The 18,316-nt window shown below is 44.1% G+C and overlaps 1 protein-coding gene across 1 annotated transcript; it reads right to left on the reverse strand.

Annotated features, from left to right (window-relative positions):
• Positions 1-1,496: 1,496 nt before the first annotated feature.
• Positions 1,497-15,995, reverse strand: kctd12b (potassium channel tetramerisation domain containing 12b). Its single transcript, XM_076738834.1, has 2 exons — positions 14,409-15,995; positions 1,497-2,578 (listed from the first exon to the last, which is right to left on the reverse strand). Exons 1-2 carry the CDS (start codon positions 15,250-15,252, stop codon positions 2,001-2,003), a joined length of 1,422 nt encoding a protein of 473 aa, XP_076594949.1. The 5' UTR covers positions 15,253-15,995; the 3' UTR covers positions 1,497-2,000.
• Between the last annotated feature and the right edge of the window lie 2,321 nt (positions 15,996-18,316).

Below are 18,316 nucleotides of genomic sequence, written 5' to 3' on the forward strand. Positions count from 1 at the left end.
TCCGGACTTCTAACCAGAGATGTTGTGGACAGCCAGCGAGCTCATTATGATCAAAGGCAGAGCAGCAGGTTAGACTTTGGTTCTGTACAGGTCGAATGAGACAGATAGAGGAAATAAAATGATCAAAATGAGGCAACAAAACATCTTCAATGCTGCATTCAATAAGTGGTTGAGGGTCTGTGTAATGTTTGTTGCTGTTCAATTTCCTATGAAGTCAAAATTACTCATGAGAAAACAGATATTTGATGGTCTCTTGTAGTGGAAAAATGATGCTGCTGGAAACACAAAGGGAAAGTGATCAAAAGGGTTCACAACTTCAAAGCTACTTTGTCTGGTATTTGATTTATCTCAAAAGTTTGAAGTTCAAACCGAAAGTAAGTAAGGAAAGAGCCACTGATGCAGGTAACTTTTAAGGGCAAGGTGAATGCAGCATTTGCAGGCTGAACACCAACAAGACTTTACATGTCGCTCTTCACTCTGAAATAGTGACAGATTGTTAATGGTTGGAGATGCCATGAACAAACTAGTGAAATTAAAAATACACTTTCCAGGTGAGAGTTGCATGAGAAAATGGACAGAGGTGTCTATCTAATTAGTAGCCTGTGGCACTAGAGCCAGGAGACAAATAAATTAGCCTAACATAATGACTACAAGCAAGGGGAGAAGATAGCCTGGCTCTCTCCAAAGTTTAAAAATACACGTACTAGCACCTGTAAGACTCATTAATTAACACAAACATTATCATTTGCACAAACAGAAATATTACAACCATACAAACACAACACACTATAAGTGAGTTTTAGATGTGCTGGTAGGCAGGTGTTTGAACCAGAGCCAGGCTAACTGATTCCTCCTTGTTTACAGTTTTTAAGCTAAGCTAAGCTAAGCTAAGCTAAGCTAATTGGCGCTAACCTACCTCCTGGGTTGAGCTCTGTACTTAACACACAGATGCGAGGACGGTGGTGATCCTTGCATCTAACCTTTTGTAAGAAAACGAATGAATGCATTTCTCAAAACGTCACACTATTGCTTTGAGTGGATGAATACTACGATGTTAAGAATTAGCTCGCAAGATGACATGAAAGATAAATAACAGGTGATCTATTTTATCAGGACTTATGCCATATATCCCAGAATGAGGTGCATACACACACACATGCACACAAATATGCACAAAGCTGCTAATTCATTCGTGAATCGGGGCGAACGCTTTATGCAGAGCAGATGGAGGGACAAACCGCGCTGTGCATTGATTCATGTAGTCGTTATTGTCATTATTTTTTCTCATTCTGGCCGTGAGTAATTATCCACTTTGCTTCCCGGTACATCACATTCTCATTCTGAATTCTTTCTATTGCTGGTTTGAAGATAATGTAATCACAAAATGAACCAAACTACAGAGCTTTTGATTCACAGGCAGAGGGGAGAAAAAAGGCTTTGAAGTCATATGGTTAATATTGATGAGGTGAGATATTTTAGATGATTAGCACCAGAGATTTCACTTCTTTCTTTTATTTTGCATCAGCAAGGTCAAATGCCTAAAAATTCACACTTAACTTACATTTTCCAGTTGCTTAATCAGTGGACACAGTACAGAGAGCAGGGCAGAAATCTTTAATGAACACCACCACATATATCCTTTGAGTGACCGAAAAGAAAATGACTCAAAGTATTTTGTATCGTCTCCAGATAGCTGTGTGGAAAAAGAAGTGTCACTAACAATCTCTATGGGGATGTTTTTTCTATGATAGGAAAAGACAAATCTCCATGTTTTAGTTGTGTGATTGCTAGACAAGCTCAGCCTAAACACTACACTTAATCAAACAGTTTAGTTCTGTTGACATGCAAAAGCTACGACATTAGAGGTTCAAGCAAGCTTGCTGAAAATCTCCAAACAGTTTGAATCTGAGCAATGTGACAATAAAGCTGGAGTCCACAACATGTTCTTGCCGTTGTTATAAAATCCTTCCTTGTTTGTCATGGTGCCACAGCAAAGCACTCTACGCATTGTACTTCTTAAGCAAGTCACTTTGCCAGTGCCTCTTGCGATCCGGAAACACTCTGGGCAAGCGGATCTTTTTGAAGTCCTCAATGCATTTCTTGAGATCCTCCTCCAGCATCTTCCTCTCCTCCTCATCCTCATCCGCCCCCTGCAGGGGGCCACCGTTCTCCTTGACGGTGGGCCGTGGCAGTGTCTGTAGGTTGAGTGTCGTAGGACGCTGGGGGCTCTCAGCAGGAGGTGGAGTTTGGGGAGGACTGGAGGTAGAAAAAGGTTTGGTTGATGGTAGAGGTGGAGGTAGGACTGGAGGGGACAGAGGTGGGAGGTCAGAGTAGTCTACAGCAGGAGGAGGTGGAGGAGGAAGAGGAGGTGTCAGAGGAGGAGGAGAGTCCAGGAGCATTGGGTTTCGTATGTCCAGTGTTGTGCTGCTGCTGGTTTCTGGAAGGCTTTGGGTTCGACCAGTGCTGCTGGGCTGGTCCGTGGCTGGTTCTGTATGTGCAGTTGCAGTTTCAGAGGTCACCACTTCAGTGACAGCAGGGAGGTCAGAGGTCGTTGCCTTGGAGATGACAGATGAACCACCTGCAGCAGACAGAAAGAATTGCAAAATTGAGCATGTGGAATTTGAAACATTTTCTGCTAAGATACAATTACTTAAAGGAATAGTTTGTCATTTTGGGAAATATGTGCATTCTTTTCTTAAACGTGAGCATCAATACCACCCTCATTGTAAATATGAAGCTAGAGCCAGCAGGTGATTAGCTGAGCCTGAACTGGAAGGAGTGGGAAAACTGTGAGCCTGGGTTTGTCAAAAGTTCACGATGGATCTGTTTCTTAGTCAAAGAGTTAGTCACGGTAACTTCCTGCAGCCTTGTCGTCACTGTGAGGTTGTGAGACAACCAGTAGAGACACTGCACGTAAGCCCTGGGCAGAGGGTTAAACTGTTGTTCATCAAGAAATGTTCCAGCACATAGAGCTTTTTTGATGGTATTCAAATTAAGATATAACATGCTAATTAGTTTAAAGGTGAGTGTAAGCAGACTAGCTGTTTCCAGTCTTTCTGCTATGCTAAGCTAAACACCTCCTGGCTTCAGCTACATATTTACTGTACATTAGAGAGCTGCATGGGTAGACCTCAACAGAAGGACCTGAGCCCCATACCTGTATGGGTTTGGATCCACCTTTTATACAATCAATTGTGTTGAGAAAGGGAAATAAGGTGAAAAAAGATTTTTCTTGGAGAGCACAGATGATGGCAAATTATGCTTATGTTGCTTACGTTAACATTAGCAGCCGTGGCAACAAACGAATAATCTGCTAAAACTGAACCTTGACTTTGTTGCCAGTCTGTGTGCTAAACTAAGATAACCAGCCACTAGCAGTAGCCTATCTTTATGTTTACCAGACAAATATAAGAAATTTAAGAATTGATGTGTGAGGATAGACAGAATATTCATTTTCAGGTGTCTTGTCTGTTTGAATGATGGTCTTAATTACCAGTGGAGCATCACGCGGAAATTTGATTGCATTTTGTTCTTTTAATTTGCCTTATCAAAGTGTTTCAGTAGTGTGTGGCTGGCACAGAAACAAGCACCTCAGCTTTGAGCTTTATAGTTTTTGTCTCCAAGAGTACAAAAGTATACACATGCTGGCGCAAGAGCCTGTAGGAGCATTATGGGAACAGAAATTAGCAGAGAAAGGCGCTCAGCAGGAGAGAAACGGGAATGAGAGATAAGGAGAACAGAGGACAGTCTCATTCAATTTCAGAATTCCCTTTGACTTTTGCTTGTATGTGTATTATCCTAGAAGGAAGTCTGTGACTGAACGGGTGGAGTGAGCCCTCCTGACTGAAGCTTGACAAACCATTTTTCACGGTATGTTGATTTTTCATCTCATCTCTGTGTGAAGACAGAGGAGGCTGCTGTGCTGCGACTTCTCAGAATAGTTGGCGTGGCACGTGCACATTCTGTTCCATTTGAAAGCCCATCAACCATTTTGAATTGCCTCCTCTCTCCGGACAAACAGCCTATTTTTTAGAAACCAGTGAGCGGGTAATCAGCCTCTCTTTTTCCTTTGATTTTCACTGTCTACGTGATGGTGCACAGTCCCAGGTTGGGTAAACAAGTCACAGCAAACTTCCAGCCCACGTCCTCACTAAAGCGCATAAATTTCCGAATGCCTCTTTTTTCTTCTCTGGGGCTTCCATTTCACACTAATCTTGGTTTTTATAACCATGGGGAACACACCACACTCATATTCAAAACGGGAAAAACAGAGCCTCAGCCCTCCTGTAGCACATGATTCATTCTCAGGCTCCTTTGTCACGTGATCCATTTTTGAGAACTTTGACATACTCTGTCCTTCATGCCTGCTCTGTAAACAATAAACAACATTTCAAGATGCCTCTGGAGGAAATAGTGCAAAGCTATACGCCTGCAAATGCCCAACGGAAGAGATCAGAGCCTTTTCGTGGTATTTCAATAAGGACGCTGAACTTTCAGAAAACAATCAGAAAAATTCTCTGTGGACAGAAAAAAACTCCAATACATAAACATTTTAAATCTATCCACATGAGTTTGGACGTGGCCTTGGACTAAGTTAAATGGCAGTGACAATCCCGTGTGCATGCTGCTCATGCGCTGCACCATCCAACACACACATGCACGCTGTCATTGTGCACATGCTGCCACAGTACATGAAAATACATACACCGTACAGTGAATGTCTCTCGCAGCCTCTCATACGTCATCATGCAGAAATAAGCAGGTACAATATGTCACACACACATGGCAGCAATCACACATGACCCAAACTCACACACATGTACAGACACACAAAGACACACAAGGCCCAGCACTCTTTCCTGCAATGGGGCTCATCGTCACGGTAACCCGTCTTATATAACAGGAAAAGCTGCTTGTGTCAAACGGAGGCGGCACAGAATATTCTCCCACTGCCTTGGCTTTCTGAATACCTGAATACGAGTGTGTGTGTGTGTGTGTGAACGTGTGACAGAAAGCGCCCAAGCCTGTTTGTGAGAGCGAGTGTTGTCTTGTGTGTTGGTGCATGCATGCATGTTGTAAGCATGTGTGTGTACTGTATGTGTAGGTGTGGGTGTTTGCATGTGTGTGTGTGTGTCGTTATATTCTGGGCATGTGCTGGCATTTGAAAGAAGGACAGATAAAGACAGAGAGAAAGAAAGAGGATGTTGGGGAAGGAGGGGTTGACAGAAACATGTTCTCCACTGTTTGTGTTTGCGTGTTTGATGCATTCAATGTCTCTCATAATGAATACATGTGCTTGAGGTCCGCCTGGACGTGGGAGTATGGGGGCTTAGCAGTGTCGGAGAAATAATCCACTGGGGGATGGGCTCCATGCTTTCCTCCACCACTAAGCCTTATGGAGGAGAACAGCAAAAGAGAGCACTCAACCCTTTTCCCCGGGCCACTTCTCCAGGGATATATGCAAAAGCCAAAGCACTTTCTCACACATCCTCTCCTCTCTCACTGCTTCTCTTTCTCCCATCTGTTCAGTGTGACACATCCCTCCGTTGCCATCATTACTGCTATTAGCAACTCTAGTGTGTCAGTGTTGCCAGGTTTAGCACATCCCTGTCACAAAACATCTTCTCCACGGTGTGTAACATTGTTTTTTCACCCCACCTGAATCTTTATTTACTCCAATCATGGCACAATCTGACACACTGACCGAATAAAAAGCAGAACAAGGTATTGAAATAGACCCTAAATTATTAATTATTTGGGGAAAGTTTGGATAGTATTATCATCCAAATCTAATGTAAACATATGGTGTTCAGGAGCTGATTTCAAATTGAAGTTATAATTAATAATTTGCTTAGAAAAATTCAATGTTCAAAAGAGATCTCAGGTTACTTATGCTTTTCTGGACTGGTCAACAAATTCAACATTGAAGAATATTTGTGGGGAAAAAAAATGGTTACAACCAGTTGACTAAATGGAACTTTTATTCTTCTTCTTCTGGGACCAGAGCTATTTCAAAGGCAAAAAATAATGTCTGAATTACACTGTTTTTATTTATGTTAAAGTAACATCTAGTGGGAATCAGTGCTTCAGTGAGCTTAGTTAGCTTTTACCTTCCAAGTGGATGCTAGGTAGCCTCACTTGCTAGCTTCTGATATGCAAGCAGAATACAAGCTTTAAAAAAAAAAAAAAATAGTTTGACATTCTGGGAAATATGCTTGTTCACTTTCTTGCTGAGAGTTAAATGAGAAGATTGACACCATGCTCATGTCTGTGCGGTAAATATAAAGCTAGCTAGTGCCAGCACCAGTTTAGCTTAGCATAAAGACTGAAAAAAGGGGGAGCTAGCAAGTTACCATAGGGCAGTTTCCTGTGGTTTCCAGTCATGCTAAGCTAAGTCAGTTGACAGCTCATATTTAGCTAACCTATAGACATGAGAGTGATAGGTTATCAACCTTCTCATCTAACTGTAATGAGTGTATTTCCAAAAACTGCTTTTTCAGCCTACAGCATGATGAGTCCTCTCAAATGTTCAGTTCAGATCATGTTCAGTTGTAGAGTGACAGATGTCTCACATGGCTAAAGGTAGCTTAAAAACCAAAGCTATGTGGAGCTCGTTGAAAAAGGGGAAAACTGTCTTGCGTCAGTGTTTGTAAGCTATGCAGGATGATGCTGAGATATTTCCACAAATATGCCCAGAAATGGTTTAATCATCTTTAAAAACAAACAAACAAAAAAAGCTACAGTATCATTGTGGTTTATATTTCATGACACAAACAACATAAGGAAAACAGTGTCATTGCAGTTCAACCTGACTACCCAACAATGAACGCATGTAGGATAAAGCTGTTTAAAAATGAATGCCTGGGCTGTCTCTGAATATGACCAGGTCAATCAGCCTGTGGGTACTTTTTAAAATTCAGTATGGCTGCTGATGGCTGTTGTGACCCGGGGATGGGGAGACTGGCAAACAAGGGGACAGCATCATCTCCATGGTAACGCCACAATGATGTGCAGGAGCCAGGGCTACACAAATGCATAGTGATGCGTATGAGACTGAGAGGAGCCTTTTATCCAGAGTGTGAAGTTGTGCATATGGCTCTATGCTGTTCTAATCGGAGCTCACGCTACATAATTTTGGCAATTACAGCATGTTTTATAGCTAATTGTCTCATACTCAGTTCAGATATCCAACATCTGCTTTGTGAAATGATCGGTATGGCGCCTAATGACAGAGTGGGTCTCACCACCTACGGTCTTTTCATTCATTGTCTTTTCTCTCTGATTGCTGTCAGAGGAAATACATACGGAGGCGTAATCAGACATGGTATTACTATATTCGTCAGACTAACTTTACATACCCAGGCATAAGCACAGATGCCCAGATACAAAATCACTGGAGTGTACTCACAAGTCTCTGAGCAATTACAAATCTGTCGATCCACATAATGTAGAGGAAATGCGTGACATAAACAGCTGGAGACAGGGGAGCTGCTGCCAAGCAAGGAAGGCGAAAAAGGGAGCAGAGGTGAGAGGAAAGAAAGGGCCAAAGACAAGACTAATATATGATTTTTGTTTTTGCAGACTTGCACAAATCTGCATCCACTCCAAGTGTTCTGCTGATTCACTGCGCCACTTGCTTTATCTTCCCCTGCTTTAAACACCCTGAGCTCCTGCCTGGCTACCACAGCCCGTAACCAGCCTGCCTAAACCCCCTAAAGCCCATCCTGGCACCCCTCTTCCCAGAGCCTGCAACCCCTGTGCCACCTGCCTCTCCTGTCCTGCCTGATTTCAGCCAGGGTCCAACCCTGCCCAGGACTGCAGCACCAAGGACAAGCCTGACTGTTCAGATTACTGATAATTAGAGGGACAGATTAGAGCCCAAGTCTCCAGATGGCCGAGGTGAATCCCATCCTAACAACGGCACTGACGGACACATTTGCAACTTACTGCTTAAGATCAGCAGAGGCATAGTGACTGCTCATGCTCCTTTCACACTGTTTTCACAAAGTCAATGTATGTGATACGACATTATTATAAGTCACTATAGAATAAAATACATACAGTGGGATGCTTTTGTTGCTTGTTATAACTGCACAATGCCAAAGGTTTCAAAAAAGTGACCTATTCCCATCTGTCAGTGATTGATAACATGCAATTAAAATTCATCACATTTAAGCAATTTGCCATTGTGAGACATTCATTTACAAAGAGAAGCTGAAAATTATGGAAAATGTCAACTGATGAGCATCAGCTCATAAAGGGATTTTGAGATGATGGTCACAGAAAAGACACCAAAGCACCAAGTTCCACAACGTAGGAAGTGAAATTAAAATTACTCAAGTAAACAAAATGTGTATCTATCAGCATCGCACAAGACTCTGTATGAGCAGGATTTCTACAAGCATCAGAGGCAAAAAAAAACAACAAAAAACATCATTAGTACATCCCTACTTTAAACTGAGCTCTTTGACTTTTAATGAGGAATGCTAATAACAGTCAATTCATATAGAGGCTGTGTCTCTATAGGCCCCTTCAGTCTATTGGACTCCGAGTATCCAGAAGGCCCTTTAATCCAACCATGGCATCAGCACATCCTCTAGTTGCAATATACTGCATTTGTAATGAGACAATTTACATCTTGCAACTGAATGTGCCAGGGGAAGTTCAACTGTCTTCCAACAGCTTCCTCAGTCAGTTATTGTCACAACTTCCACCTCACTTTGCCTAATCTGGTATTTCTCTTTCCTTTCAAACTGCTCCTGCCCCACTCTTCATGCCCTTCGTCACATTTTTTCAGTCTCTATGGCACCGTATATGAGAAACTTTGCCTCTTGAATTATCCTTTTTGTTGCTCTCATTTTCGATCCAACAACTAGCATCTGACACTCAGATGCACTCTCTATAACTAATTTCACGCTCCCTCTTCCCCATCCCACTCTTCCGTTATTCTTTCTGTATCTTGGAGCTTAAAAGAGAAAAGAAAAGATTGTGAAGTCAAAGAGAATCACAAAGAGACAACATGGAGAGATGAGAAGATACAGCACTGTACATCACTGGTGACCTGATCTGCTCCTTTTCAGCTGCTAGACCTTGTCCCATGTTGCCATCCCACTCTGTCTACCCCCTTGGGTATGACTACCCCCTGTGACTTTGCATGACGGAGTCCTTGTGGTGTTTAGGGGGCCAATATGCTTTGTGATATCTGCTGTCTGTTGGAGATGTGTGTGTGAAGAGGAGGAGGAGGGGCGGCGGAGCATATGTACCCATGCTGGAGGAGCAGTGGCGGTGCACATCTGACTCAATGCCTGGCTCACTATAAATAACCCAACACACAATGAGAGAAAGGTGCCTGGAGCCAGCGCTACTGTACTCTGTGCATAGGCCCTTACACGGCAGCGCAGGCGAACCGTGTTGTCGTCAAGGACAAACACAAACACAGCAGGGCTTGAGCTCACGTACATATACATGTGCAGATGAACAAAAGCATGCAAAGCTCTGGGCTGCCGTTCACACACAACATGCACACACTCCGTTCACGCACATATGTCACATACTGATGGAGAAAGCAGCGGAAGGCCGCAAGCTGCTGCACGCTCTCTCTAGTTCTGAGGTAATTAGCAGCAATAATGCTTCTCAGTATTAGAATGGACTTCTCCTGTTATTGCTGTCAAGAGAGGGTGAGGAAGGCAAATGGCTTGTTTGTCTGCTAATGCATTTTTAACTGATCACAAAGAAGAGTGAAAAGAAGGCAACCAATTATATCTCACACCTCACAGCTCTGAGACATTGGCCCAGTACCAGTGGGTTGTTGCACATCTTCTCTGAGCAATTTCCCTCCCTCTGTGCATCTGTGTTTGTGTCAGAGATGCCAACTGCCTGCTCAGCATATTTGCGAGACAGGGAGTGCGCCTAGTTCATTGCCCCCTCGTGGACCCCATACCAACCCAGCACTGACCCACCCAACACATAGGCCCAAAGCTCTCATCCAACCTGTCCTCCAAACCTCCACGAAAACACAAACATGAGGACAAAAACAAAACTAAAATACACTTGCACCCAGATCCAGAAGCAGTCAAGGCATTGAGGATGAGGCAATGTAAACAAGCGCAGAGCCACAGATGGTTGCAGCTGAATGAACAGAAGCAGCAGCATGCAGATGACATCTGATAGTACGCTCAGTTTAAGAAAATGACTCATTGTAGTGCTCTGTGTTGTCACTCTAACGCATGTGGTTTGTCTATTCATAAAAGAGGATACAGTCTGGCAAACTGGGCTGGTTGTAGTCAATTTAAAGGCAGGACACATGATTCACAAAAAGATGAGACAGAAAACAGCAGTTTTTCTGTTGGAAAATATCACTTTACAGGCTTTCTTCTGACGTAATCATACTATGAATCAATACTAATCCCAACCATCCTGTGGATCTACTATCTGTCTGGTGTAACTGAATCTCTCTGTGAGTGTTGACAGAGCAGACGGGCCACAGAGGAGCACATTACAGCACGGCTCAGTGGGGGCTTTGTTTGTCAGGGCGATCCAGCACCTCTTCGAATAACAGGACACTCCATGCTGGAGTTGCTCAGGAAGAGAGATAAGACGGGAACACCAAATCCTTCCCGCTTAAATACTCTCCCTGTCTCACTTCCACCAGGTTATCGGTCTCACTGTCTCTCTGCTTCCTTGCCCCATTTTCCAATCCCTTTTTTCCTCTGACGTACATCCGCTCCTGTTCTCCTTCTGCTCTCTGCCTTTCTTTTTTCCAAACGGGGGAAGCGATGACCCAGCTGGCTACAAGACAAGGGGATCATTCTAGGGGAGGAAAGCAGACCGAGCCAAGGCATGTTGCCACGTAGAGCCGCCTACAGTAACAATGGCATCACAGGAACACAACATGGGTCAGATCACAGCCTCGAGGTACAGAGAGCAGCCCTTGTCCTCTCAGGACACGTCTCTTTTTGCCTCGTGATTTTGTGTTTAATAATGAATTGCACCAGCTGACTGAGAAATTGTATCAACTTCAAACCTTGTGATAGGGAGATAAGAATAAAAATTAAAATGAAATATAGGATTTAATAAAGTTGAATGTGTGCGGTGTGATGAGAAAATAATACAAGCTGCTATTTTGGATTTTTCCAAAAGACAGAGAAGCAAAAATCTCATGGTAAAACATCTTTATTGTGACGCTCTTGATAGAACAGGCAGACCACGAAGGTGACACAACTAGAACCTGCCTCTCACATGGCACACGAGCAGGCGTGCTGCACTTTACAGGCACAAGTTTGACAACGGAGCACTAAAAAAAAAAGAGGGAAAAATAAACCCAAGCAGCATTTCATCACAGCCCGGCCCGTGGACCTCGCTGCTGCTCGATGGCAGAGTGTCAACACTTCTCACACGTTTTCTGTTGAATGTCGAGGCTCAAGGCTGTGAGAGAGGACACCGATGCCTGAAATTTCACGAGGCGCGTCTCTCCATGCTTTTGCTAATGACTGACCTTGGCGCTCCCGTGATGCAGTAGCGTGCCGGAGGACAGTGACGGAGGAATGCTGTCTGTGACTGTGTTTGTTTTGGGGTGAAGAGACTCTGCAGGCAGGGCATTGTCACACTCTCTGAAGGTTCGTCATGCATTCTAGACCGCAACAAAAATCATCTGTTTTCCAGGAAGGGAGCCACATAAATTTTTCAACAGTTTTTGTGAAGCTCATCAGCTATGCTTTTATCTAGGCCAGGCTGAGATCAGGTTTAGAGGTCTTATACTAAGGTAATTAGCATGGGATAATCTCTTGGTAAAAAACTTAGATGAGTCAGAGTTTCTAAAAAGTGACTGCCTCAGTCACATAAAAATAACCCTGGTTGTAGTTTGAGTTTACATTATGCCCACTTTTCTGTCTGTGGGCGTGTGCAATAAATAAATGTTTTGTACTGACTACAGACAAAAGCCATCTCTAATCTTGTGAAGCCTATAGAACTACAGTATTCCACAGTCCTGGATTTTAGGCCCAATCAAGATTTTTATTGTATGTAGTAATTAGGTCATTTGCTGGCAACAAAATAGACTCTGCTTTAAAAGGGCCTGTTATCTATGCATGTCCTCATTTCTATCCTGGCTCTATTTTCTGGTCAACTACTTAATACTCAAAAAAAAAAAGGGGGGGGGGGGATGTAGAGAAAAGGTGGAAAAGCAGATGAGAGGATGGGGGCGGTGGTGCCTGAGGGCAAAATGTTGAACACTTCGTATGAAGTAGATTTCATGACCACGGACATTTCCTTTAACAGGAAATAGTGAGAGGAAAATTTGAATAGGTTGACGTGTGATTGGGTTGTATTGTCAGTGAAAATTAAAAATGTCAGCTGCAGTAATCTGAGGGCATGCACCACTTTCCCCATAGTTTCTACTGAATGCCATTCAGTGCTGAGAATACATTTTTTTGTGAATGGAAAAATACAACTGGAAAAGAAAGAAAACATCTTTTTATTTGACAAATCAATTTGCTTTTTGCTGAACACTTTTAATTTCAGTGTCGTCTACGCCTGCAGCGGCACACTGCAGCAGGTCTAACATATTGACTCAGATATAAACAGCACTTCATCACACTGAAACACAACATTGCGGTTTCTAGACATTTCAGAATACATTTACTGTCACTGTCAGACATTCTGCCAAAACTACAACCTGACACCTTCAAGCTCAGGAGAAATCCTGCACTATGCTGCCTAAACTCAAAACTCATTTTGCAGTCAACCTCTTAGTCATCAGTCCTACTATGTCGTCTACATTTTGGATATTTTCCAAACCGTGTCTGCATTTTCACGCCATCAGCTGGATCTTTTGTTGGATTTAAGTGCCTTCAGTTTGTGATTTAGTCTGAGGTATATGATGTGCAGACCTGTCCTGAGGCTGTATCTGGAAACGACCCTCTTTCTTACCTCACTCCTTTATAACTTAAGTTATACCTGCTCGCTATGAACCGCCCTCACAATGCCCTTGCTACAGTGCTGAGAAAACATTGGGCTTTGGCTGGCTACAGCGTAATCTTACCCTTTCTTACGGGTATTCACTTACAGTAAGTGAGAGCTGTCATCAAATATGCAACAGCTTCAACGAATACTGATCTGAGTATTAAGAATAACATTATTGTTTACAGAACACTCAAAACGTGATCCGATAAGGTGACTACCACATGTTTTTTTTTTTTCTTTTGGAGACAACATATAGACATGGAGTAAGCCTGTCCCAAGAAGCGCTTCACTGGAGAAATGCTCTCGAATATCCGATCGAGCAAAGAAATGTCCAAGAAGCACAATGAGCGGAAAACTAAGAGCAGTGGGCTGTGAGTGATGTAACACCTTCCATCTCCTCTGCCCTCCCAGCGTGGGTGATTAAAATACTGAAAGCTCCCCTGGACAATCAATACACGCACTTCATCTGGCAACCTTTTTTTCTTTCTGTCTACGAGGTCTCTTGATATTTCGGCTTTCATCGTCTCTTTTTTTTTTTATCAAAGACTTTTGCTTGTTCATTTGCCACATAAACAGTGCCTTCTTGAAAAGGAATCTCCACACACACATACAATCTACTTTTCCCTTTCAAAATAAAAACTTCAAAGCATTTTTTTTTATCCCCTGTCCATGTGGCTGTATTATTGTAATCATCATTCATTCATAACAACAGCTTAACAGATAGACTACTGTATGTTACATTCCCAACCATGTGGACACACTTAATAAAAACTGAGGAAAATTAGATTTTGAAATTACACTTCTGTCTTGTGCTGGGGCTGCTCACGTCCCTCAAAGCTGATAAGATGTCCAATTATTTGGTAATTTAGTTCAGAGGAGCAGGAGAGGGTCCGATCTGCAGTACAGCACTGTACATCACGGCCACTCTTTGAAGCCCTTTCCCTTATGCCCTTATACCCTTATGACCGGTTCAGTAGTCATAGAGATACACCAGGGCGCTTATTTAACAAAATTAGCTCTTGGATACAGTATTGTGCTTCACCAAGGCAGATGCAATATACAGAGTACAAAAGGGAAACAGTACATAGAAGGTATCAGTCTCTGCAGGAAAAGCTGTGGGGCTGCTGTGGTAGAGAACTGGGAACTACAACTAAGCGAGAGAAAAAGCTGGACCTGAGGATGATGGATGGGTGGATCTAGGGTTGAGGGGGAGGGCTGCAGATTTGACCTGCAGAGAAGGTATGAAGAGTCAAAGCAGCTGCTGGGGACTGTTCATGGGACAAAAGCTGGAGGCTGCAGAGAGAGATGGAAGGGCACAACATCTACGGTACATCTACTGGTGCAGGAGCCATCAGAGAGAGAAGGACAGGATGGCTGGAGGCTGGAGGAGAGGGACACTTGGAGACAGGGTGGGGGACCGGGGAAACAAAGCCGATAGTCTCACTCACGGTAGAACACATATTCAGTGTAGCTGGTCCAGATCTTGTCGTCCGTCTGCTCATGGGCAAAGGCGCAGGTTCCTGTGGAATTACAGGCCACCATGTGAAAGCCTGCGTCAGCCAGCTTGTCAAAAGCCTGCTCCAGAAAGGTGAACTTGAGATAGTAGCGGGATGTGTAGCGCTCAGGGGGGCGGTCAGGGTCACGGCTCTCGTTCAGCGTCTCCCCAAACACCTCTTTGGCCAGTGAGGTCTTCCCACACACCATGATCCGTGCCACCCGGCGGAATTTGGCATCGGTGTGGCTGTCACGGCCCAGGGTGTATGAGCCTCGGTAGCCAATAGTGATGAACCCGGACCGTTTGCTGTCCATGGCGCTGGGCACCAGGCTGGCGCAGGCAGCAGCGGCAGCACCCAAGGAGCCGAGGTTACGGGCAGTGTCAATCCCAGGCGAGGAGTCCTCTGGGTCGCTCTGACATCCCTCGTCGCCAAGAGAGTTCTGCTTGCTGATTTTGGGCGCCAGCAGCTTGACAAGCTCAGGCAGGTTGAAGAACTCAGCCTCCCTCTGCAGACGCCCACGCTCGGGGAAGTGGTCTGGAAGAACCAGCTGCTGGTCCCGCATGTAGTCCAGGATGTAACGGAAAAGGAAACCATCACGGTCCACAAAGAAGCGACCCTTGGTGTCCCTGGCAAGTCCTTTGGCTGACTTTCTGCTGAACATCTCCCCTAGCAGGGAGTCTGGCACACTTGTGAGGGTAGAATAGCGGGTTATGTACACCTGCCCACCAACATTGAGCTCTATAATCTCCGGGAAGGGTACCTCCTCCCCAGATATGCCACTATCTGGTAAAGCCATGGCTTACTGCTGCCTCACAGGTGCACTTGTATGCAGCTCTGAAAACTCTGTTGGTTGTACTGAAAGTTCAAATCAATTACAGGACTTCAAAAAGGGTGTCCAGTGAGACCTTTCTCGGCGATTGGTGAGGCCTATTGCCTGTCAGAGATTGCAAGTCCTGCAGCGGTGGAAACCTCCGTGGCTGTGGTAACGGAGCGGCTCAACTGCAGCGCACAAATGGTATGCGCGCAATAAAAGCTGGCCGCTACTCTCACATCAAAGCCGGCAGAAGCAAAACAGTCACACAGGCACACCCTCTATTCTAACTACAGCGTTCCCCCATAATGACTAAAACATAGCGCGGGTGATTTCAGGCAGCGTTGGATGGAACCGTGATGTCCACGTCCTTTACGCGCAAACAGATGGAGTATCCTGAGGCTGAAATGCTGCTTTTGACACCAGTTCTCTGAGCAGGAAATGCGCGACTTGCACAACTGTCCATAACGACTTCTCTTACTCTAATTTTGGTCGGTTGTCCTGGCGCAAACAGGATCAGGTGGCCCAACTTCAATTAGGCAATCCATAGTTGGTGAGATCTGTGGGCGCCCCGCAGATGAAAAGCCACGAGACGAACAGGATGTTGAAGATGTAGTGCGAGACGAGGAAGATGTACAAGAACACCTCCGTGCATTCCATCACCAGTACCTCAAAGTTGCGCGAGGCGGTCAGCTGTTCTATCCCTCCGCTCCGCTCTCGTGCCAGAATGTCACACTGCTGCAACGTAACAGCGCATACGGCGTTATTCAGTCCGGTTAGCCACGCCCACGCGCGGTGACGCGCTCTGCTGTGATCCGAGTGGCCATATCCTGCCCTGCGAGGAGCGTGGCTCTTTACAGGCTGCATGTTTCACAAATATTTTATTGAAACATTCGTCCTAAAATTAATGCAAATGCCACCGAATCAGGTCAGAAGAGCGCCATTTTCCCCCTGCATTTACGATTCATACATGTCATAAATAGGCCTTCCATCAATGGCAACAGTAACCAGACCTCTGGTCCCAGCATCCATGCTTGCATTTTTTTTTGTCAATGTGCTCATCTGACTGAACAAACAGCGACCTCAGAACACAATAACAGCAGTCCACCACCAAATTCTTCTTTTGCTGGAGTGTCATTAAAGCCCAGCCACTGAGTTAGGGCATGCATTTCATTTTGATGCATTTATTCTGGGGGGTCATTCTCAGTGATCAGTGCACTCAGTGTCTCTCTGAAGGATGGCTTAACAGTGACATCTAGTGAATACTCAAGAGGAAATGTTTTTCTCTTACAGAACATTAATAACTATTGACTCTGATACACTGCATAGAGAGGTAGTTTGGCATTGGCATTCTACATTATGTGGTATTTTAGTTAGATTAAAGCCCCCCTCAAAATGTGTCACCTTTAAGTTTAAGACGTGCACATGTTATTATCACATATTAAAGTTCACTGCTGCGGTGGCATGCAAATGTCTGGGCACCCCTGGTCCAAATTGATATTGGTGAATATTAAAGTGAGTAGAAGGTGAACTGATTTCCAAAAGGCATCAAGTTACAGATCCATGTGAAATTTTAAATTTTTTTTAATTTTAAATTTTTTTTTTTATTTTTTTTTTACAATTTTAGATGGAAAAAATAAAGGAATTTGCACCATAGAAAAGTCTGGACACCCCAAGGTCTCAGACCTCAATCAGTTTGTTAGGTGTATGGCTTGATCACAATCATTGTTCAAAGCTTTATAAACACTTCTCCTCAGATCTTGTCCCAGCAATCTGCAGCCATGGGCTCCTTTAAGCAGCTGCCTAGCAGATGCCCACAAAGCAGCAGAACACTGTAAGAGCAAAGGTTTTCAGGTAGTCACTTCCTCAATTCGTAAAGTAACCAATAAACGGCAGTTAGCAGGAATGGTAAAGTCAAGTTGACCTTACTTTAATCCTCATCCTCATTATGAGCACTATAAAAACATGTAATAAATGGTTTATAACACACTTGGTATGCAGATACAAGCAGATGTATTTGTCCACAACTACAGTGTTAGCACCACTGTACAAACAGATAATGAAAGTCACATTTGATGCTTCTCCCAGAGCTTTCAACCATGTCTTCACCCTTGGATGATTTTGGCTCGGTTGCCATAGAGATGGATCAGTAGCTGCTATGATTTCATTCACAGCACTTTTCTGCGCTCAAAAGTTAAGCATGAACGCTCATTCTCAAAATAGCAGTTTGACAACACACTCCCGGCTCAAGATCCACTTTTCAGCTCTCGGAAATATTTTTTTTCAGATTGAAGTACACAAGATGACACATCCTATGGCCAAAGTGTCAACACACCAGTGTGAAGCACGGGTGAGTCAGAGAGACCTGCATAGTCAACAGGCTGAAGGCTATTTATGTTCTATGTCTCTCTCTTTTTCTTCTCATGTGGAGTCCAGCACACGGTCCTTTTTCCGACTAATCAGCAGGCCAATTTTCCCCTTTTCCAAGCATTCTGGCACTGATTTCCCTAAAGGCCCCGCCGTCTCCAGCTGGCTTGCAGCGCAGCAGCCTGGCCGTCGACAATCTGGATCGGACGACGCTGGTTATGTGGGCCACTGCAGGATCTGGAGGTAATATGGCAGTGATGTCTGCCAGTGAGATGAGTCGATGACACAGTCCCAGCTCAATTTGCCGCTCCCGTCACTGAAATATGCAAGAGCAATATGCTGTGCAACATCACAATCCTTTGCAGTCCAGAACAAAAAATCCACAGTGATAAGCTCTGATGCAGAACCCCATGTAAATACTTGGTAATATTATCAACTATTAACCCATGCTGGTGCTTGAAAAAGACTAAGTTTGTGACATATTTGTGCATGAACCATGATCTCTTCACTCACTGCACACCAGTCCATGTGACTCTGGATTAATACCAGCAGTTTCACCACTCTAATCACATCCAGACCATAACCCATTGATCCTCAGAAATATGGGCAAAACGACTACATCAAATAAATTAGTTTGACCTTCTGCAGCCGCTGGATTATATGTGTACCTTTGTCAATTCTC

This window comes from Chaetodon auriga, chromosome 9 (assembly GCF_051107435.1).
Source record: "Chaetodon auriga isolate fChaAug3 chromosome 9, fChaAug3.hap1, whole genome shotgun sequence".
In the NCBI taxonomy this organism is placed as follows: domain Eukaryota; kingdom Metazoa; phylum Chordata; class Actinopteri; order Chaetodontiformes; family Chaetodontidae; genus Chaetodon; species Chaetodon auriga.

Excerpts from the sequence above, each read along its gene's own strand:
- kctd12b (XM_076738834.1), bottom strand. The coding sequence starts at position 15,252 with ATGGCTTTACCAGATAGTGGCATATCTGGGGAGGAGGTACCCTTCCCG. Across the intron at positions 2,579-14,408 it reads CACTGAATATGTGTTCTACC|GTGGTTCATCTGTCATCTCC; the intron begins GTGAGTGAGACT and ends TGTCTGCTGCAG.